The sequence below is a fragment of the Mastigoproctus giganteus genome, chromosome 6 (assembly GCF_048544385.1).
Source record: "Mastigoproctus giganteus isolate SK-2022 chromosome 6, ASM4854438v1, whole genome shotgun sequence".
NCBI classification, from domain to species: domain Eukaryota; kingdom Metazoa; phylum Arthropoda; class Arachnida; order Uropygi; family Thelyphonidae; genus Mastigoproctus; species Mastigoproctus giganteus.
In genome coordinates this window covers 106,843,173-106,867,291 of record NC_143580.1, presented here as the reverse complement: position 1 = coordinate 106,867,291, position 24,119 = coordinate 106,843,173, and the positions used below count along the sequence as shown (strand labels likewise).

Genomic DNA, 24,119 nt, shown 5'->3' with positions numbered 1-24,119 from the left:
TGCCAAGCCCATACTCACCAGATGTGAGCCCCTTTTCACTCACATTTCTGTGAAAACTTGCACATTGACATTAGTCAACAACCTGTGTATGTTGAATTCAATGAGTTAACAGTGCTGTATTTCCAATGTAAAAAAAAAGGGGAGATTTTTATGATGTTTGGTGAGGAGGCTTTAAATGTACACATGCCAACAACAATTCTAAAGTTCAGGTCCAGTGATTTTTTTTTAACTGAGTTAATGAAGTGTTTTCAGTCTGTCATGTTCAGTTTGATAATGACCTTCTGATAATCACACTAGAATTAGTAGAGGCATATGATACAAAAAAGTAAGCTTATACAGCATTAGCCAAAAAAAAAAACCTTTCCATTTTATCCATTCATTGCTCCAGAAGTTTGCCCACTTCCCTGAATTTTTTCTTATTTCTTCTTCCAATGACAAATGGAAGTTTGTTCCAGCAATCAACTACCCACTGGCTAAAGCCAAATTTCGACACCTATTTGATGACTGTCTTTCCTCAATTTCAGTTTATGCTGCCTCAGGTTAGTAATTTGAGCAAGAGGAAGAATCCTTTTCACTTAAAGAAGATTCCGCTGTGACCGTTGAATAACTAGCTCAGAAATTCAATCCAGCCCAGATTACCATTGCTTGTAATGCAAAATGACTGAGGAATGTGTATTTCATATATGCTGTCACCTGAATCATACTTTTCCACTGATAGTATGGAGGTCTGACAAATGCCACCTTTTTAAATTTATGAATGAAATAAAATCCTCCAATGTACCTTTTCCCATCAGTATTTCCTTGCTTATTACAGTATTTTCTGTTTTCATTTTGATATACTATGAATTACAAGTCATTAATTTTTTCTAGAATTTAACAGATGCCAGGTGAGCAAAAGCATCTATCTTTCTTCTAGACAATTCCTATTCTCATGTGTGATCTGTGAGATATCAACAACAAGTATCTAATCTTTCTGAGTGACCTTAAATTCTAATAAATATTAAAACTTTATTATTATTATTGGTTTCTTTCCTTTATTTTTGTTCACAATTTTTTAGTTGGGTTTGGCAAACCATAATTAATATATCACCATTTAATTTATTAAAGTAGGCAAAAAAATTAATTTTTTATAATTAAAACAAGGGTATCTCATAGATGCCATGCAAGTGCCTTTGTTAAATTGAGAGCATGAGTAATGGAAGGTTTAGAAATTGGTATATGCATTTTGCTGTATTTTTATGAACTGTATTTGGACTGACTGGTTATTGGGAATAACAGCTACATTACTGATAATGGACTGGTACAGTACTAAAGTTCTCAAACTTTAATATATCTTGCATGCCCCTCTTAAAATATTTCATAAATTTTGCACCTCCCTACCCTCCACTAAAAGTACAAATAAATAGATAGAAATCCTAAAATTGCTTAGGCTCTGAGAATTTGAATTGGGTACTGTGAGATAACTAAACTAATCCAACCAAGCAAAGGATTTAAAAAAAAAAAAAAAATCTTTGTCTATATTTTGCTAAAAGAGTGCCTCATTGAAACAACATGTAGGGCTGGCTTAAGGGATAAGCCAACATGGCATTGTCAGCCTGCCAAAGTTTAGGGGTGCCACAAATCAAAAGAGCAACAGAAAAAAAAAAAAAAAAATCATGTTCAAAAATGAATTTCGAATAACAGAAAGAATTTTAAGACATTTTTATGCAGAAGCACAAATCTAGTCACTGCTTGACAGGTATGAGTTGATTGTAAAGCGTAATGATTATTTCCAAATAGATTTAGAAATTCTGCACAGATAGTGTTCAGAAAGTCATCAATTTGTGGAAAGAATTAAAATATTTGCAAAACCATTTTGAAGGCAGTTATTCTCACTGAAAATCTTCATTTATATGCTTAAACAATTTGATAGTAACATTGTAAAATATTTTTGTGGTGCTGAAACTCCTTGTAACATTGCTAGTATTAGTGGCCATTGTTGAAGGTAGCATTTCCAAGGATGAAGTTAATCAAAATCTACATCTGTTACATGATGATTCAAGATCAGTTGGATGGGTTGGCAACCTTATCAACTGAACATTTTGTTGTCAAGGATCCAAATATCTTTGAAGCAGAAAATGAGTATGTAATAATTAATGCTACTTGTTTATTGAATTTAAGTTAATAAATTACATTTTATTATTTTAAGCTGCACCGAATGAAATAAACAAAATTATCAAAAAATTTATTTTTGAACTGAAAAATTTATTTCAGCTTATGAATGGGATGGAGATCCAGCTGCCAAAGCAAAATGCTTGGGGTGCCTCATCACTTTAAGCCAGTTCTAACATATGTCTGCCTATCTCCCAAAAACTCAAGTGTCTCCTCCCCAGAGGAGTTCCCCCCACACGTTGGGAATCTGTGCTATAGGGGAATTGCTGTAAGCACAGAAAGGCATTCTTATCAAGGATGCCTTGGTAAGAATGCAATTAGCATTTAGCATTAGCATTAGTAGAGGCATTTGATGCAAGAAAGCAAGCTTATGCAGCATCAGCCAAAAAAAAAAAAAAAAAAAAAACCACTTCCACTTCACCCCTCCGTTCGTTCAAAATACCTGTCCAGCTGAGCCTTAAACCTATTTAGGCTATCAACCTCCACCACAAGGGATGGAAGTCTGTTCCACCAACCAACCACCCGCTGGCTAAAGGCAAATTTCCGCACGTCTATCCTACATCTGTCTTTCCTCAATTTAAATTTATGCCCTCTCAGGTGATTATTCTGAGCTAGAGGAAGAATCCCATCAGCATTGAGCATGCTCAAACCATTCAAGGCCTTATACACCTCTATCAGATCACCTCGCTGGTGCCTAGTCTCCAGACACTGTAATTTGCAAAACTTAAGCCGTTCTTCGTAAGAGCACCCCTTTGTTCCATTCACTAATCTTGTTGCCCTTCTCTGTACTCGTTCCAGCAGCTCTACATCCTTCTTGAAATGAGGCCTCCAGACCTGTATACAGTACTCCAGGTGTGGCCCGACCATCGCCTTATACAATGGAATAATCACCTCCTTATCCCTGCTGGAAAAATTCCTGTATATCATTGACAATACTCCATGAGCTACTCTTGCAGCCCGTCTGCACTGCTCAGAGAACTTCATATCTGCCTGCACAACCACCCCCAAGTCCCTTTCATTCTCTACCACTGTCAGTGTTGTACCACAGAGTTGATACGTTGCTCTGGGGTTGCTGTTTCCCATGTGTAGTACTTTACATTTGTCAATGTTAAACTTCATTTGCCACCTCTCAGCCCATCTGCTCAACCTTTCCAGATCCTGTTGCAGCAGCATAGTGTCAGTAGTGTCCTTGACAACCCTGCCAACCTTTGTATCGTCTGCAAACTTGGACATTAATCCCGATATACCATCATCAATATCATTTATAAATACAGAAAACAATAATGGACCCAACACTGAGCCCTGAGGGACTCCACTAATAACATCAGTCCACGATGAGCAGTGTCCATTGATTACCACTCTCTGTCTTCTCCCCCTCAACCACCCCTTTATCCATAGCAGTAATTTGCCTCCAATGTCACACTGCTCCAATTTGTGTAGCAGTCTTCCATGTGCAACAGTATCAAAAGCCTTTCTAAGATCCAAGTATATAATATCAAAGTTATTCCCTGCATCCAGTTCTTTTGTGACTGCATCATAGTATCCAATCAAGTTGGTCAGGCAAGACTTCCCCTTAACAAAACCATGCTGTGTCTGAGCTATAACTGAAGTCTTGTCTAAATGATCCTGAAGTGCTTCTTTAACCAGTGCCTCCATTAATTTTCCTGGAACAGAAGTTAAGCTCACAGGTCTATAATTACTTGTGTCAGCCTTTGATCCTCCTTTGTGAATTGGGGTCACATTTGCACATTTTCAGTCTATGGGTACCTCCCCTGAGTCCAAGGAAGCTCTCATAATTATGGCTAAGGGTTTGCTTACTTCCTTTGCTGCCTCCTTTAATATAACTGGATAGATCCCATCCACCCCGGGTGCCTTTCTTGTGTTTATCTTCAACAGTTTCTCCTCCACTTTACTCCCAGTTATTTCAAGATTCTGTAACTTACTGCTAGAGTTGAATACACCTCTGGCATTCCCCTCGCTGAATAACTCCTCATGTGTGAATGTCGATGCAAAATATTCATTTAGTTTGTTAGCTACCTGAGCAGGATCATCAACACTTGACCCATCAATATCAAGAGGACCAATCTGATTCATCCCTCTCCTTCTAGAGTTTACATAAGTAAAGAACTCTTTGCTGTTTTTCTTTGCATCCCTTGCCAAGGATTTCTCGTAATCTGCCTTCGCCTGCCTAACCTCCTTTGTAACTTGGTTGCATATCAACTTGTATCTATCATAGGCTTCTGTGTCATGTGTTAATTTGTAAGTATCCCATGCATTTTTCTTCTCTGCCATATGCGTCATTAGTTCATCTGACATCCATTTTGGCCTAAACCTTGAACAATATTTCTTAGTTGGTATGTAAAGCCTAGTAGCTTCCAAGATAAGTTCTTTGAATGCTTCCCATTTTGAATTTGCTGTTGGTAACATCATCAGTTGGTCCCACTGTATAGAATTTAAATACTGTCTCAGTCCATCGTAGTCGCCTTTACGGAAGCAATAACCCTTCCCTTTACCCCTAATGGTAGTTACCTCTTTGAGTAAATCCCACTTCAGCACACTGTGATCACTGCCACCTAGTGGTTCATTTATCTGCAGATTCTTAATGCATGAAGAATCACTGCTGATAATCAAATCAAGAGTATTGCTCCCTCTAGTTGCCTCCCGAACATGCTGATGTAGAAAACAATCATCCAATAAATCCACAAAAGCCCTGCTAGTGTGTGAGTATCCAGCCCCCAAATTCCAGTCAATATCTGGGAAATTAAAATCTCCCATTATAAGACACTCTGATTTACTGGCCCATTCTATTTCCCTGTACAGTTCCTTATTATACTCATCAGAGTCATTAGGCCTATAGCACACTCCTACTCTCAATTTTGATCTCCCAATGTTTATGTCACACCAAACTGACTCCACACTGCACTGTCCAGCGATGTCGACTGGCTTCACTTCCTTGGTTTTTATGTGTTTCTTAACTAATAGCATAACACCTCCCCCCTTCCTATCCTGTCTATCCTTTCTGTAGACGTACTCCCCAAATTGCAGTTCCGCATCCCTTATATCTGTGTGACACCACGTCTCTGATATCCCAACAATATCTGCCTTCGATGTTTTGAGCAATACCTCAAATTCATCAAATTTATTTACTAAACTCCTAGCATTGGTGTACATGCAAGTATACCTGCACCTGTTTCTATTCTTAGCTACCCTAACACAACCCATGTGTTTACTTGTACCACAATGGCTCCCAGCAGTCTCTGAAATACCATGCATCTTGTTTTTCAGGCTTCTGCTCATTCTAATAGAAGCAGTGCAAGAATCTCTTTCACCTCTGCCAGTGGCTACTGTCAATCTATTGGTCTTTGTCTCCCCCCAAGCTAGCAGTTTTCCGACCCACCTAACACTGCCTCGATAGCATCAGCAAATATTCTTGCACCCTTTCTATTTAAGTGTATCCCATCCCTGTAGAAGCAATCTCTCCTGTTAACAAGTACAGTCCAGGCTGAAAAAAATTCTACCCCTTGAGCCTTGCACAATCTTTCCAGGGCCGAATTGATCGACAAGGCTCTCATCATATACTCCCTCCTATCGTGTCTGGGCAGAATTGCAGACACTTTCAAATTCAACCCTAATTCTCGGCTTTTGTTCAACAGTGACCTGTACTTGTTAAGTAATTCTGCCGGTCTCCTACTCTTAATATTATTAGTGCCAACGTGTACAACTATATCACCTTTTGTGCCCTTAAAAGATGATATTCGCTCTACAACGTCATCAACCTTTGCCCCTGGCAGACATACCCTGGTCCTGTTCCACCTATCTTTTTTACAAAGCATGTTCCCCGTACCACCTATCTTTTTTACAAAGCATAGCAATTATTTATGCAATTTTAAATAGTTTGACTCCCTGAAGTAGAAGGTAAGCAAAAAAATTAAAACCATTTCCTTTCAAAAGGCAAGCCCAAAGTACTAAATATCATTTTGGGCTTACTTTTGGTAGCAGATTGGTATTGAGTCTTTTTTGAAATTGCATAAATCTTAATAATCAACAATTGTTCATCCATTTATGATGAAATTTATGTATCAAAATGCATATATTTTAAATTTTGAAAAATTTTCAATATTCATCTCACTTTATGTCTTTCATGCAATATAATTTCTTTGATTGGCTCACTTTAAAGACATTAATTAATTTTATGGGTAGTTAATAACTAATTTTTTTTTCTTGGCCTTTCAGAGAATCTGAAGGTGTGCCTAGTACAGCCATCAGAGAAATTGCATTACTTAAGGATTTGGACCATCCATATGTTGTAAGGTAATGTGATGTTAAGATTATTAATGCAAAAAAATTCAAGTGGTACATGCCCATTGATTATTTTTATTATTATTACTTTCATTATTTTCATTCAATTATGATGCATCTTATCTGATTGTAATAGCATTATTCCTCCATTGTTCCATAACACTTAACAGTTAGCCAGCTGAATGCAATCAGAAATTTTCCTACCTTGCATGTGACTACAGAATAGTATGCTCCAGAATTTGTTATCCAATTATAATGTAAATTTGCTCCTTCAGCTGTTAATTGCAAGTTTATTACTATTGCCTGACACTCGAGGAACTTAGTTGCAATCACTGGGAGGTGAGGATGTGGGTGTAACCTTGAAGTTAAGGTTGAAGAAAAACAGGAGTTAATTTTTTTAACTCCCGCTTTTCTGTGTAGTCCGACTTTTTTTTTTTTTTTTTTATGTGAAACATCCTTGGGGGCACCTGCTAAGTAAATCTGATTGGTCATGAAAAATGATTGGTCACAGAAGTGACATCATCCACAGCTTCTGCCAGAGGCACTCCCATGCTCCTACCACCAGTCTGTGCACTCACTTGTGTGATTTGAGCACATGATGCATTTTTTGTGACTGGTATGATATATCTAGTTCTAGTGAACCAATTTACAAAATTCAAATGCTATTTGTTGGAATTTTGTTGAATTGCATTAGGGGAAAAAACTTTTGTACACATGAAAGTTTTTTTATTTCATGCGAAAACATCCTTGGCTTGGAAAAGGTTAGTGAAATCCAAGTCAATAGTCTAATTACCACATGATTGTAGGGGCTTAGAGGGGAACAGGTATCCTGTGTGTTATCAGACACTCAGCCTAAAACACTGATGGATCCAATATCTCTCTATTACAGAAGATTTAGGAGAAGTCCGGTTGGCCTGCCTCCCTAAAATCCACTCATGCACACCTTCTCGATGGTAAGCCCTGTTACGTCACTTAGGTGGCAACGAACGTGTAGAGTGGTTCTCTTCAAGATGCCTGGTCAGCGTGAAGAGGAAAAGACCAAACCCTCCAGCAATGAGAGCACAACAATACAAATGGCCCTCAGTCCCCAGCAGCTTTCACTCTCCCTCTTACGGCAGCGAGAGGATCAGAGTGGAAGCAGAGGGTGCTAAGAATCTCTGGGTACGACCAGGCTGCCATGCACGGAAATTGAACCTGGCCTGTTATAACGTATGATCACTCATCGGTGAAGACAGGATATTAGAGCTGGAAAAGGAATTAGAAAATGTGAATTGGAATATCATCAGTTTGGCTGAAACAAGAAGAAGAAATGAATCACTTATAAGTTTATCAAGTGGAAATCTGCTGTACACTAATGGAAACAGTGAAAGGAGTGAAGGTGGAGTTGGGTTTCTGGTCCCTAAAGATTTTAAAAACAACATTTTGGAATTCAAAAGTACATCACCAAGGGTGTCAAGACTAATACTCAAGATTTCTAAGAGATACAAGCTAAAGATTATAATGATTTATGCACCAACATCGAGCCATGATGATGAAGAGGTTGAAGAAATGTACACTGAAATTGAGTCTTCTAGATGAGCAGAAAACCCACTACACTATTATTATGGGGGACTTCAATGCTAAGGTTGGAAAAAGGCAAAACAGTGCAGAAAGAGGAACTATAGGAAATTTTGGAATTGGTGAAAGAAATAAAAGAGGTGAAAGACTTGTGGAATTTGCAGAATCTCAAGGAATGTCAGTAATGAACACTTTTTTCAAGAAAAGGGTGAACAGAAAGTGGACATGGAAGAGTCCAAATGGATTAACAACTAATGAAATCGACTTCATCCTCACTAACAGAAGATATATTGTGAATGATGTTACCGTCCTGAATAAGGTAAATGTTGGAAGTGATCACAGAATGGTAAGATGTACACTTGATATAGATGTAGGAAAGGAAAGGAAAAAACTGACTCGAGTAAATAATACAAAGGTCTTTGAAATAACAGAGGAGGAGAAAAAGCAGTATGTACTGGAACTTAAGAACAAGTCTGAGCTTCTGCAGACTGCTCAGGACCAAGATATCGACGAGGAATATTACAACTTTCTGAAAGTGATAAAGCCCAAGAAACCTATAGGGAAACAGAAATCCAAAGAAGAAAAAATTAGTCAAGAAACACTTGTCATGATGAACCAAAGATGACAAATGAAGAGCAAGAAAAACACTGACAGGGAGAAAATTGAGTATACTGAGTTATGCAAAGCCATTAGAAAGAGACTCAGAGAGGACATAAGAAGATTTAAGACAAAAGTAGAACAAGCATTAAGGGAAAACAAAGGATTTAAATCAGCAGCCATGAGCAGTAATACAGAAAGACAAATGATACTGAAACTGAAGAATAGCGATGGTGTACTTATAAACAGCAGAGAAGGCATAATTCAAATAGCAGAAGACTGCTATAGAGAATTATACAAGGAGCGAGGGAATGATACCAGCAGTGGGGAAGATGGGTTGCAAAGTAGCAACACATACGACATACCCGATATTCTTCCTGATGAGGTAGAACATTCATTGAAGAAAATGAAGAATCGGAAAGCCCCGGGGGAAGATGAAGTTACTGTAGAGTTGTTAAAATTGGGAGGAAGAGACATAACACAAAAACTGGCAAGGCTCTTCACAAAGTGCATTAGAAAAGGTGTGATGCCTAAGCAGTGGAATAATGCAATCGTAGTTTTGCTGCATAAGAAAGGAGATAAATCAGAAATTGGAAATTATAGACCAATTAGCTTGTTATCCCATATCTACAAGTTGTTCACAAGGGTCATTACTAACAGATTAGAAAGAATACTTGATGAGAATCAACCGAAAGAGCAAGCTGGCTTTAGGACAGGATTCTCAACTATGGATCACCTTCACGTAATATCACAGCTAATGGAGAAAGCAAATGAATATAAAACACCATTATACCTGGCATTTGTGGATTATGAAAAGGCATTTGACTCTATACAGCATAAGGCAATGTTTCAGGCACTGGAAAGACAAGGCATAGATACTCCATATATTATGATTTTGAAGAAAATATATCAGAGTGCTACATCCTTTATTAGACTAGACAAAGACAGTAGGAAATTTAAAATCGAGAAAGGAGTTCGACAGGGAGACACAATATCTCCGAAGCTGTTTACTGCTGCCCTTGAGGAAGCTTTCAGAAGATTAGACTGGTCGCAGAAAGGAGTCAATGTAAACGGAGAGTACCTAAACCATTTACGATTTGCAGATGACATTGTGGTCATAAGCCACGATCCCAAAGAATTAGAGGAAAATCTTAATCAGTTATGCACAGTTAGTAAGGATTTTGGACTAAAGATGGATATGGCTAAAACAAAAGTAATGATGAACAAGTATGCCACGGAAAGGGAAATAATGATTGAAGGAGCAGTAATTGAAAAGGTGGAGTCATATACTTATCTGGGACAAGTTATTAGCTGGAATAATGATAAATGGCTGGAAGTCAAGAGAAGAATAAATTTTGGATGGATAGCATTCAGGAAATATAGTCACATACTGAAGAGCAATATCCCAGTTTGTCTGAAACGTAAAATAATGAATCAATGTATACTCCCCACCATGACTTATGGAAGTGAAACTTGGGCACTCACCAAAAGAATGGAAGAGAAGCTAAGAACTACACAGCGAAGAATGGAACGAATTATATTGGGAATCAGACTGTTAGATAAGAAGAGAAACACATGGATTAGGCAGCAAACTCAAGTAAAGGACATTCTTATCAAAACTAAAGAACTAAAATGGTCTTGGGCAGGACACATAGCTCGAAGACATGATGACAGATGGACTAAGAAAATAACAGAATGGTACCCAAGAGGAGCTAGAAGAAAACCTGGAAGACAGGCGGAGATGGATAGATGAAATTCATGAGTTTTTGAGTAGTAAATGGATGGCCAGTGCTCAAAACAGAAAGAACTGGAAAGTTGCTGGAGAGGCCTTCATCCTGCAGTGGATTGAAAATGGCTGATGATGATGATGTAGCCATTTGTTGAATAGTATGATTGCAACAGTACAAGTATTTGTCATGACTGCAACACTTGTCATCACAAATACTTGTCAACAATTTCTTTTTGTTTCTAAAATTCAATTTTTCAATTTCATTTTGTATTGATCAATAAAATATTTACAATACAAAAGCTCTTTTATTTTGTAATCAATATATATAAATAAAAATACCTAAAAGAAACAAAGGATGTTTCATATAAATGGATGTCAGATGAACTAATGAGGCATATGGCAGAGAAGAAAAATGCATGGGATACATACAAATTAACACATGACACAGAAGCCTATGATAGATACAAGTTGATATGCAACCAAGTTACAAAGGAGGTTAGGCAGGCGAAGGCAGAGTACGAGAAATCCTTGGCAAGGGATGCAAAGAAAAACAGCAAAGAGTTCTTTACTTATGTAAACTCTAGAAGGAAGGGGATGAATCAGATTGGTCCACTTGATATTGATGGGTCAAGTGTTGATGATCCTGCTCAGGTAGCTAACAAACTAAATGAATATTTTGCATCGACATTCACACATGAGGAGTTATTCAGCGAGGGGAATGCCAGAGGTGTATTCAACTCTAGCAGTAAGCTACAGAATCTTGAAATAACTGGGAGTAAAGTGGAGGAGAAACTGTTGAAGATAAACACAAGAAAGGCACCCGGGGTGGATGGGATCTATCCAGTTATATTAAAGGAGGCAGCAAAGGAAGTAAGCAAACCCTTAGCGATAATTATGAGAGCTTCCTTGGACTCAGGGGAGGTACCCATAGACTGGAAATGTGCAAATGTGACCCCAATTCACAAAGAAGGATCAAAGGCTGACACAAGTAATTATAGACCTGTGAGCTTAACTTCTGTTCCAGGAAAATTAATGGAGGCACTGGTTAAAGAAGCACTGCAGGATCATTTAGACAAGACTTCAGTTATAGCTCAGACACAGCATGGTTTTGTTAAGGGGAAGTCTTGCCTGACCAACTTGATTGGATACTATGATGCAGTCACAAAAGAACTGGATGCAGGGAATAACTTTGATATTATATACTTGGATCTTAGAAAGGCTTTTGATACTGTTGCACATGGAAGACTGCTACACAAATTGGAGCAGTGTGACATTGGAGGCAAATTGCTGCTATGGATAAAGGGGTGGTTGAGGGGGAGAAGACAGAGAGTGGTAATCAATGGACACTGCTCATCGTGGACTGATGTTATTAGTGGAGTCCCTCAGGGCTCAGTGTTGGGTCCATTATTGTTTTCTGTATTTATAAATGATATTGATGATGGTATATCGGGCTTAATGTCCAAGTTTGCAGACGATACAAAGGTTGGCAGGGTTGTCAAGGACACTACTGACACTATGCTGCTGCAACAGGATCTGGAAAGGTTGAGCAGATGGGCTGAGAGGTGGCAAATGAAGTTTAACATTGACAAATGTAAAGTATTACACATGGGAAACAGCAACCCCAGAGCAACGTATCAACTCTGTGGTACAACACTGACAGTGGTAGAGAATGAAAGGGACTTGGGGGTGGTTGTGCAGGCAGATATGAAGTTCTCTGAGCAGTGCAGACGGGCTGCAAGAGTAGCTCATGGAGTATTGTCAATGATATACAGGAATTTTTCCAGCAGGGATAAGGAGGTGATTATTCCATTGTATAAGGCGATGGTCAGGCCACACCTAGAGTACTGTATACAGGTCTGGAGGCCTCATTTCAAGAAGGATGTAGAGCTGCTGGAACGAGTACAGAGAAGGGCAACAAGATTAGTGAATGGAACAAAGGGGTGCTCTTACGAAGAAAGGCTTAAGTTTTGCAAATTACAGTGTCTGGAGACTAGGCACCAGCGAGGTGATCTGATAGAGGTGTATAAAGCCTTGAATGGTTTAAGCATGCTCAATGCTGATGGGATTCTTCCTCTAGCTCAGAAAAATCACCTGAGAGGGCATAAATTCAAATTGAGGAAAGACAGATGTAGGATAGACGTGCGGAAATTTGCCTTTAGCCAGCGCGTGGTTGGTTGGTGGAACAGACTTCCATCCCTTGTGGTGGAGGTTGATAGCCTAAATAAGTTTAAGGCTCAGCTGGACAGGTATTTTGAACGAACAGAGGGGTGAAGTGGAAGTGGTTTTTTTTTTTTTTTTTTTGGCTGATGCTGCATAAGCTTGCTTTCTTGCATCAAATGCCTCTACTAATGCTAAGCTATCTACCATGCATGCTTGGCACACATGCTTTTTTATTTTCACTTTTCAGTTAACCTTGATCATGTTGAGACATATTTTAGTGCAAGTTTTCTCCTCTAATATAAATAATACAAAGCAAAACAATACCTCTAATATAAATAATACAATAGAATATATAAATAAAACATCTTTCATTAACCCATTAGGTTTAGAAATTTGCCACCCTGGAGTATTTACATATGCTACTGCCCCATTAAAAAAAAAAAAAAAAAAAAAAATAATAATAATAAGTAACTTTATTAAAATTCAAGTTAACTCTACTTATTTTTTTTTATTAACAATAAGAAATCCATAACAAAAATTAAGATATACTTTTTACAAATGAAATATAAAATGGCAGAATAAAAGCAAAATAACAAGTATTTGTATTTAATCTAAAAGATTATAAAGCATCTCAAAAAAAAAAAAAAAAAGCAAGCAAGCATACTAGACCTGTTTGTTTGGTTTTTAGGAGCATTAGCAACTAAGTCATTTTGTTCCGGGATATGCGGTGGTCATTCCCTGACCTTTCCGTATTTGGTGGTGACGGGCTTGAACCCCAGTCTAATTAAGAAGCGTGTGCTACGCACTGCTGCTCCTTCCCACCTGGCTACGGAGGCTCCAACTACTAGACCATTGGGCACTGGTCTAGTATGCTTGTGACTAATGTAATACACAACACCTACCTGTTCAGTTGCATGCTTCCTGAGAGGTCAACTCCAAACCATATTTGTACCTGTAAAATTCTGTTAAAAAAAATGCTGAATTAGTTATGGGCAAGATAACTATAAAATATTGGGAACAAACTTTTTAAAAATCTAGAAGGATTTTGAACATGGTTTGTTTCACAAGGGTCATTGAGCTCTTGCTTTCTTTTTAAAGAAATGAAAATTAGAGATAGTAGACATTACAGCAGTGGTTTATTCAAGAAAGACAACATGGAAGTCACAATCAGCTCACATGAAAGCAGCATCAACCAAAACTAAAAAAAGTCTTGGTCTTATTGCACCAATCAGTCAGAAGACTGATTGGTGCAATAAGACCATAAGATCAAGTATTAACAAGGAGAGATTATTTGCTGATCAGCCTGCTGTTCAAAAATATGCAAATTTAAGGTCATTTATTATCAGAGAAATTTATTGGAGACCAACTCACTACAGCTTGAAGGAAACGGGTCTAAATTATAAGATGTTACCTACAAAAATGATAGTAAAAAAAAAAAAAAGATCTTTACAAGTTTGCTGCCATTCACAAAAATCAGCATGGATGTACTCTGCATTATTCAGATTTTTTTTTTCCTTCATGAATATGTACCTCTTGTAATGAAACACTTAGGAAGATATATTTACCCTGAAAAGGATATACACTTTCTTTTTCATCCTAATGCATCTGACAAAATAGGCAAAAGTTTGAGTTAAATCTTTTTGGGAAAAAAGACAAAAATATATATAGATACAGTAATGTCATGGAATAAAATTCCATGTTCAACATTTGCTACATTTTAGAGAAGTTTAGTGATAGGTTGACAACACTAATGGAAGTCCTGAATTACAAGAAGATAAAGAAAATAGTTTAACTGATTTTGGACAAATTGAAATTTGCCCATGGATTTATAGCAAGAAGACATACAATAGGTTCAATAATTTTCCAACAAATCATCACTGATTTGTTGGAAAATGATACTATGTATGTGGCAAAAATAGATGGATCTAAATATGAAGAGACTGAATCAAATCCAGAACCAAAAATTTCTTATGCAGCTGTCAGAAGTGCCCTATATACAGATTTGCATTATACTGAACAACAGCAACTCTATAATGTTTACAAAAAATAGTGGAGGGAATGCTACAAAACATAATTTCATTATCTACATAGTTTAATGAAAATTACAGATTTTATGTACATGTGTATGTTTTAAGTTAATATAAACTCTTGATTTTTAAGGAGTCCTTAAAAATCAAGGCTGTAAAAATCAAGGCAGTGCTGTAATGTAATAACTAGATCGTATGTAAAGCTTAGCTGGTGGAGAGTTTTTTTTTTTTTTTTTACTACATACATAGTGGTTATAGGATTCTAATAACTTACAGGGATTATGGGTTTAAAATTAAGTTATGGGCTATAAAAATTTTCCTAAGAAAGGAAAGTGCACCTTCCATTCTATGGTTGCCTAATTAAATTAAATTAAGAAAAATAGAAGCTAATAGTTGCGCACGAGCGACTTTCGAAATTCGTCCTCAGTTAGCTATAGTGGGGGGGGGGGGGAGCGCACTTGTGTTATATATGGGTTGGGTTCCCAAAATGCATTTCAGTACATGTGGAAACTTAATACGTGCTAAATTCCAAATGGGGGAGAAATTGGCTGGAATCTTTTTGTTTAACACGTTGAGTGATGTATGGCGCTTAAACCATTCTATGACGAGGGCTTCGTTTTCAAGGATTTTTTTAGCTGGAATTTAATTTAACTACTGTGATGGCTGAATCGATGAGTGGGTTGTGATTTTGAGATTGGATGTGTTGTGTTAGTTCTGTACTTGCTGAATTAGTTTTGAAGCTATTAAAGTGGTAGTATGCACGCGTGTTGGAAATTTGATGTCCTGAATTTTGCTGTTGTACTGCCTATGTAACATGCTTGGCAATCTGATTGGCATCTGATCAAATATATAATGTTGTTGTGATCTTGTGTCTTATAACAAATTAAGTTCCAAATTCAATTCATACAAGACAACACAAAAGCACGAGACCACAACAACATTATATATTTGATCAGATGCCAATCAGATTGCCAAGCATGTTACATAGGCAGTACAACAGCAAAATTCGGGACATCAAAAATTTCCAACATGTGTGCATACTACCACTTTAATAGCTTAAAAACTAGTTCAGCAAGTACAGAACTAACACAACATGTCCAATCTCAAAATCACAACCCACTCATCGATTCAGCCATCACAGTAGTTAAATTAAATTCCAGCTACAAAATTCTTGAAAACGAAGCCCTCGTCATCGAATGGTTTAAGTGCCATATCTCACTCAACATGTTAAACAAAAAGATTCCCGCCAATTTCTCCCCCATTTGGAATTTAGCACGTATTACGTTTCCACATGTACTGAAATGCATTTCGTGAACACAGGCGCGCTCCCTTCCCCCTCACTATAGCTAACTGAGGACAAAAGTCACTCATGTGCGACTATTAGCTTCTATTTTTCTTCTTTTTTCTTAATTTAATTTAATTAGGCAACCATAGAATGGAAGGTGCACTTTCCTTTCTTAGGAAAATTTTTATAGCCCATAACTTAGTTTTAAACCCATATTCCCTGTAAGTTATTAGAATCCTATAACCACTATGTACGTGGTAAAACTCTCCACCAGCTAAGCAGATTACTTTGAGGTGAGTGCTGAAAATTAAGCTCAGCTATACATACTATCTAGTTAATATAAACTTAAGGTATGTAGGCATACCTTTTTATGATTCCCATTTTAATTGATTTTTTTTTTCCGATTAATCAACAAACTACTACTCCTGATCACATCACATAAGGAGTTAAACTGTAATTGAATTGAATGTTTTTTAATTGCAGCATTACATTGAAATTCACCATATTAAAACCATCGAAGTTCTCTACACCTATATTAAAATGAAACTTATTACTTTTTCTCTGGCAAAATATTTCTTTTTGCTTTATAGGCTGTTAGATGTTGTGGAAAGTAGTAGGAAACTTTATCTTGTGTTTGAATATCTTGATCAAGATTTAAAAAAGTTGATGGACAAAGGGCCACCAGGAGGACTTCCTCTTCAGCTTGTTAAGGTAATATATATATATAATAAAATATTAATATATTTTCTAGAATTTTTATGTTTGTAGGAATCATAAATTATATTAAAAATAATTACATGAAATAATACTCAAAATAAATAATTTCATAACCAACATGTAGGTTAGTGCAAAAGCATCATTTTAATGTAGCCATCTACCAAACTAGTTACATCGATTAATTAAATTGCCATCATTTTGGTTATATCTCATATTGTGAATGCCTTCACAATGAGTTGCCATGGTATTGTACTACCTTGAATAAATAACACTTCACCAGTGGAGAAGACTATTGCTATTTATTCTCAGCAGATACCACCACCCAGACGGCACTGTTTCAAAGATTGTTGGCTTCTCTTCAGCTGGTCGGCAGGTACCCTGGTGTTGCAATAATGACAACCCAGTTATGAAGTATAACTTCACAATATTAGAGATGCCTGATGGTGTGCAGTGATATAGACTATAAAATATTTAAGGGCAAAGGCCTCATGCTACGAGGTAGACTGACTAATATGTAGGTTAGTGCAGAAGCATCATTTTAACGTAGCTATCTACCAAAATAGTTAAATTAATTAATTAAATTGGCATCATTTTGATTATATCTCATTGTGAAGGCATTCACAATATGAGATATACTTCATAACTGGGTTGTCACTATTGCAACACCAGTGTACTTGTCCACCCACAGAAGAGAAGCCAACAAGCTTTGAAACGGTGCCGTCTGGGTGGTGGTATCCACTGAGAATAATAACAAATAGTCTTCTCCACTGGTGAAGTGTTATTTATTCGAGGTAGTACAATACCATGGCAACTCATTGTGAAGGCATTTACAATATGAGATATAATCAAAATGATGCCAATTTAATTAATTAATTTAACCAGTTTGGTAGATGGCTACGTTAAAATGATGCTTTTGCACTAACCTACATATTAGTCATTCTACCTCGTAGCATGAGGCCTTTGCCCTTAAATGTTTTAATTTCATAACCTGAATAAACTTCATTTTAAATTATGTACAGTTCCTTCATGATAAGACAATAGTTTCAAATGTAGACATCTCTCTCTAAGCAAACCAGTTACATCTGAATATTTAGAAGTGCTATATGTGAAAATGACACCAGTCGTGCAGAAAAATCCTTGACTATATTGTTCATCACTAAACAGGGTCATACAGTATGTTGTTTTGTATATCAAGTGACCAATTATTTGAGCTCAAAGCAATTTCATACTGACTTCAATACAGAGCTCTTATGCCAATTGATTTATTCCGTGTATTAATTGAAAAACCCTAGTCCCTGTTCCTGAAATGAGCTACTACATCCTAGATTGAAGAGGTCTTAGTATGAAAAAAAACTGGCTATGTTGGGCCAAAATGTCGGAGTAGGAAATTGTTGACTTCATTCATCCCTGTGAAGTTTTTCCCCTACTTTCTCCACGTAGCACTTAAATTCATTTAATTAAAGATCACTCTGTCTGTAAAAGGTACTCAAAGGCTGGAGTTTGTATTGGCTACTCTGTTTCAAGTGGTATGTAATACTACTTCAACATATCCACCATGTTTCAATTACTTTATACCACCAGTGACAGAATGATTGATTTCGTGTAGATTAAATAGAGCAATCACAGTAATCATTACTGTTAGGGTGATTCTCACTATGAAGCAATTCTGTGTTTGTAGCAAATGCAAATTTATCATATATATCAGGGCCTGCCAACTTTTTGGCATTAACAGGATGCATTCAATTTCTACCTATATAACCCAGGATATACCACTAACAGATTTAAAAAAAAATAATGCATATGATACATTTATTATATAGACATATTTGCTTCATTTTATTTCAACTCATATCAGTTTTACAAACATTTTTATTATGGTTCTCAATATTTTGTGCAAATAAGATTGAAATAGGTGCATTATGGCCTTAGTAGCTCTTGCACCAATAAATCCAACAAACAACAACAACAATATTTTGTGTTGAAAACCATATTTTTTTTTCGAAAAAACAAAAAGCAAATTTTAAAAGGAAGCCAAGAAATTATTACCTGCTACAGAACACTATTTGAAAATATGTAAAAGTAATAAAATCCATTTTATTTCAAGAAAAATATTAAGTTTTATATATATATACACAACTCTTTTTAATTTACTTGAGTTGTGAACTGAAAATATAGTCCTAAAAAAAAAAAAAATTGTTAGATTCCTTGCCAGATCTTGGAATTTTTCTGGATTTTGTGCATCCATAGGCATAAAAAAGCTGAAAAGTATTGTCTTTCTATATGGCAATTTATATGTATAGCCTAGTGCGATGTGCTACAGTTGTAAAACTGTAGTGGTTTTTTTTTTTTTTTTTTTAAGCCAGTGTATACAGTACATGGAAAGTTAAGCATTGCAGTATATTTTGAAAGGCAGAAAAGTAAAAGGCCTTGCACTCGCCTCACTGAAGCCCCAAATTAAGAACCTTAGGAAATACAACCTTTGCCACAATAAGTAATGCTCAGTGCATGTCTTTTTAAAGGCCATAGCCCTCAGAGTTACTTAATTTTCTTTTAGACTGCCTATGGGAAAAAATGCAAATGGATGAAAGTGGCTGTGTCATTTTTAAACAATGTTTAAAAATGACAAACTAAGTTCTCTAAAAATATTTATTGAATAATAAATGTGCTTAGGGAATCGTTACTTGAGACATTCTTTGTCTACATATTGTGAAATGTGGAAACTGAATAATCCATTGCTGAGTCACTAATCTTTCTTGTCCTCAAATAACAAGTAATTCCAGGACCTGGGTGCAATTGTGTATCTTTGCTCCACTGTAGTTATGCCCTGTTGCACAGTCAGCTCTAATTGTGCCACTTTGCAAAAATAGCTCTAACAGAATTTGTCAATTCTGACAGTTAAAGCTCAATTGGTTGTATTTGCTTGTTTTCCTAAACACAGCCAGAAAGTGGGAAGTGCAAAATAATGGACTGCTGGATTTGAGAGGTTTGACTGCATATAGTTCCTGAGCATTTACATGTCCATTTTGGTAATTCTGGCAGCAGGCTATTTTTATAATTGTAGGAATATTTTTGAAAGCAGATTTTTTATTGATATTTTGTACAAGTTTTAAAAACAAAACAATTTTTAGCTAAGAACCTTTCCTTCTAAAAAAATTACATAAAAAAGTAATCATTTTTTAAATTTAATTATAAATTGCTGCTTTAATTATAAATAATTTGGCTTATTTTGTGAATTGTTTAGGTTTCTCATGATCCTTCAGTTCTTTATATTTTAGCCTCTACAGTCGACAGGTGTATCGATCATATGTTACTAGTATACATAACAGTGTATTTTAAATTACCCAAATGAGATTTCTGTGGTTGGATATCCCCAAGATAATTTGCAAATCTGTGCTTTGAAACCAGAAGATAAAATATCTGGAAGTGATCCATAGTAAACTAAGAACAATATTTATTTACTTGTAGTTTGTAAGCAATTTCACAAATGTAATGCTGAGATTGATAGTTTTGAGACTGTATTGATGATGGGGAATTTTGAATCAGGTAGGCTTGCATAATTTCAGTAGATTTCTCTTGGCAAAAGCATGTTTTAAAGGATCATTACTTTTTAATTTAGTTATTTCCATTTTCTTTTGTGCTGGAACTCATCACTGTTAATAACAAAAGGATTTCATCAGAACATGCAGATTTCATTTAATCTAGTATAAAGTCAACAAATTTTGAGAAAAAACCCATTTTGGAGCTACCAAATGATGGTAACACTTTTTATTTTATCATTATCTATTCAACTACTTTGATAAAAGGTTCCATATCAGTTTTGTAAAAAGGAAAGCAATGCAAGTTTGCTCATTAATATGTTCATGTAGCGACTTCAATTTCATGTGAAAGGATTTAATATCGGAAAACATTTAATTTACTCTTTCCTTAAGGTTTCATGCCTATGAAGATAACTTTGTCTACTAGAAAAGTAAGATCTGAGTTCCATTTATCATCTAACTGTTACTTGTTTACCCTTTTCTCTGATGAAAATGTCTATTTCAGATCATAAAAAAAAAAAAAAAAAAAAATTTGACTTTATCACTGTACTTAGGAAGGATGTAAGGATATAGAGCTACTGGAATAAATACAGAGAAGGGCAATGGGATTGGTAAGGGGGGAACAAAGTGGGTGCTCTTACCAGGAAAGGCTTAAGTTCTGCAAATTGCAGCATCTGGAGACTAGGCACCTGCAAGGTGATCTGATTGAGGTATTTAAGTCTTTAAATGGTTTGGGCAAGCTCAGTGCTGATGGGATTCTTCTTCTGGCTCAAATTATGCACTTGAAGGGGCATAAATTCAAATCGAGGAAAGACAGTTGCAGAATAGACGTGTGGAAATTTGCCTTTAGCCAGCAAGTGGTTGATTGCTTGAACAAACTTTCCTTCTGTTGTTTGTGGAAGTTGATAGCTTAAATAAATTCAAGGAAGAACTGGACAAACTTTTGGAGCAAATGGATAGGCAAAATGGGAAGGTGTTTTTTTTTGCTGATGTATATAAGCTTGCTTTCTTGCATCATATGCTAATACTCTGCTTCAGTGTCTTTTGGAAAATGTTGTGAATGATTCTGGTTGGTCATAACCATCATGTCTAATGAAGTTCACTGTTGAAATAACATCATTGATAACTTCCTAGAGCAGCAAATTTTGCAGTATTGTGGTTCCTAATTAATGATATATTGAAATACCATTGGAGTTTTAGAACCAGTTTACCTAACTTAATCCTATGAAACTTTTTAAATTCACTCTGCAATACTGGTCTTAGAACCATGCATGTTTTCCCACAAGTGAGGGAAGTGTTTTCTTTACTTCCATGACTAAATCCTCCCTGTCAATGATTGCTTTCAAATTGGGCAAATCTGCTAGTTTTATTGAACTGCAAAAACAGCATGAATTTTAGAAAAAGATGAATGGTCCTAACACCAGTATAGTAAGGTGAATTTAAAAGGAAGTTACATAAGATTAAGTTGAATAAAATGGCTTTAAAATTCCAATGGTATTTCACTGCATCATTCATTAGGAGGTGCTGTACTGCAAAATTTTGCATCTGTACAATGTTATCAATGATGTTATTTCAAAAGTGAACTTTGTCATTGTCATCCATTGTGAGTGCATAATAATCAAATTATTTTGCCCTCAATTTAAATTTCTCAAATAAATTCTCTTAATTCTTCTGTGCATCATATATAAGTTTGGGTACAAAGGCTGATTTCTTTCTTTATTTTTTCTTATTTGGATTGACTTTTTCAGTCACAGGTAATTTCCATTGTTTCACAAATTCTATCACTGAATAAGTGGTTTTCTGTTTTTGCAGTTATTTCAGCTGCTTCAGAGCTAGAATGCACTGTTGATTCATTTTAAATTCATTATTTCCTGAAAATGTTTTGGTGACCTATCTAAGGTTTCAAATTGCAGGTTTTATGTTTTCTAAATTCAGGCATTCATCTGTGCCTTTATATTCATTCTTATATCATATTCTTTCATAACAGAAGCAATTTTTTTTGGCAGATAAGACTAACAAGTTTGCTTTTACTTTCAATAAAGAAATATTTGCTAGTCCAGCTATTATTCGAAAACTCTTCGTGCATCACAAACTTCAAGTTTTTTTTTTTAATATGCCATAATTCAGAAAATTCAGTATTTTGAACACAGAATTACACTTACTTACTTCTTTAAGGGCCCTACTTACTTAAAGACCTTTTGTAAGTTTTGTATTTTCCCACAATGACATTTCTGGATTTCTTTTGTATTTTTCTATGCCACATTAAAGCATACCAGTATTTTAATCTAGCATAGAGAATAACCCTAAGAAATCCAGCAATTTCTTTACTTCTAATATTAGTATAATGTGGCAAATTCTTTGAAGGCTCTGTCACCATATTCAGACTAAAATCTCAGTCTTCTCTTTCTCTCATCAGCATATTGTTCCTCCCATTTTTTTCATCAGTATTCAGTATAAAATATTGGGCTTTTACTTTATTGAAAGTAAAAGCCCAACATTATGTACTTTCTTTCTTTTTATTTGTTTCTCCATGCGTTTTTGGTTATTAATAGTAGCCCATTATTATAAACTTAATTTTTATTGTATTGTTACTCCTGAAAAACACATTTGTATAATAGTTTTTGTACAACTTTTACACCTTTTCATAGAAGGATAATGTCTGATTCATTGGTTATAGCCAACTTGCTTAATACAGCTAAACTCTGAATGTAGCCCCAGACACAATTTTAATTAAAATTGGTTTGAAACTATTGCATTAAAATACTTTGCTTAACTCTTTTGTTAATGAAAATTTCATTGTTTTTTGTGGTAACTACCTGTATTTTCAAAATAGATAAAAAAAAAAAAAAATGCATTAAAATATCTTGCATGTGTTATGAAAATATAAATTTTTGTTTATTAGAATTATTTTAATTTCAGAGTTATCTGTGGCAGCTTCTTCAAGGCATTGCATATTGTCATTCCCGCCGAGTTTTGCATAGAGATTTAAAGCCTCAAAATTTGCTTATTGACAAGCAAGGAAATATAAAGCTTGCAGATTTTGGTCTTGCTAGGGCTTTTGGTGTGCCTCTTAGGACATATACACATGAGGTTTGGGTAGCACTTTCAGCAGTTCATCTGTTTTATGAAAATTTATTTTTCAGCTATTTTCTCACACACACACACACACACACACACACACACACACACACACACACACACACACACACACACACACACACACACACACACAAAAATGAATTTAAATATTATTTGCATGTGAAAGAAATGTGAGAGGATTTGGAAATGCTTCAAATTGAATGAATCAGTTTTTTATATTCCCATTTTTCTTTTACTTTTTTATCTGTTATGTCACTTGTCATATAATATTTACTTTATTTGCTATATAATATCAGTTTAGATATACTATAGTTTACCCATAAATTTGAACTATGTATGTAGTGTAAAGGCATCGTTTTAATTGTATCTCATATTGTGGGTGCCTTCGCAATGAGATAGTTAGTATTGCGCTACTTCAAATAAATAATGCTTCTCTAGTAGAGAAGGCTACTGTTATTTATTTTCAGTGGATACCACTACCCAGACGATCATTTTGAAGCTAGTGGGCTTCATCAGTGGGTGGGCAGTTAACCTGGTAATGCTATATGCCATTACAGTTGCAAAGTTATTTCCACAATATCAGAGATGCCAAAAAGTGTAGGTAATAATAATGTATGAGAAGACAAAGTGCACAAGGTATAATTTCTTATGGGTTTAGGTAATTAATTAATTAATGGGTAAACTATGGTGTATCTACACTGATATTATATAGTTAATTACCTAAATCCATGAGAAATTATGCCTTGTGCATTTTGTCTTCTAAAACATTACTTTATTTGCTTATACCTTTTGTTTCTTGAATGTGATGAAAAATTTACAAGTGACATATATATGAACAATTCACTTCATACTCAGTGGTGGACACAGAAGCTGCAATGGTCTATTATAATTAGAGGTTTCTTCTTTGCATATTAAAATTGCCACAACATTACTTATTAAAACTACACTGTTTCAAAGCTGGT

General features: G+C 35.6%; 1 protein-coding gene and 1 long non-coding RNA gene across 2 annotated transcripts in view; one reads left to right on the top strand and one right to left on the bottom strand.

Moving 5' to 3' along the window:
* Positions 1–24,119, bottom strand: part of LOC150084494 (uncharacterized) — a 205,115-nt gene that overhangs the window by 83,887 nt on the left and 97,109 nt on the right. The window contains exon 2 of the long non-coding RNA XR_016547061.1: positions 13,396–13,455. This is a non-coding gene — a long non-coding RNA (uncharacterized LOC150084494). The remainder of the gene's footprint in view (positions 1–13,395; positions 13,456–24,119) is intronic.
* The window catches only part of LOC150084495 (cyclin-dependent kinase 2-like), a 75,451-nt gene that overhangs the window by 1,129 nt on the left and 50,203 nt on the right, over positions 1–24,119 (top strand). Inside the window, exons 3-5 of the mRNA XM_090375245.1 lie at positions 6,385–6,462; positions 16,396–16,516; positions 22,978–23,148. Of these exons, the coding sequence (XP_090231371.1) occupies positions 6,385–6,462; positions 16,396–16,516; positions 22,978–23,148 (370 nt within the window). The remainder of the gene's footprint in view (positions 1–6,384; positions 6,463–16,395; positions 16,517–22,977; positions 23,149–24,119) is intronic.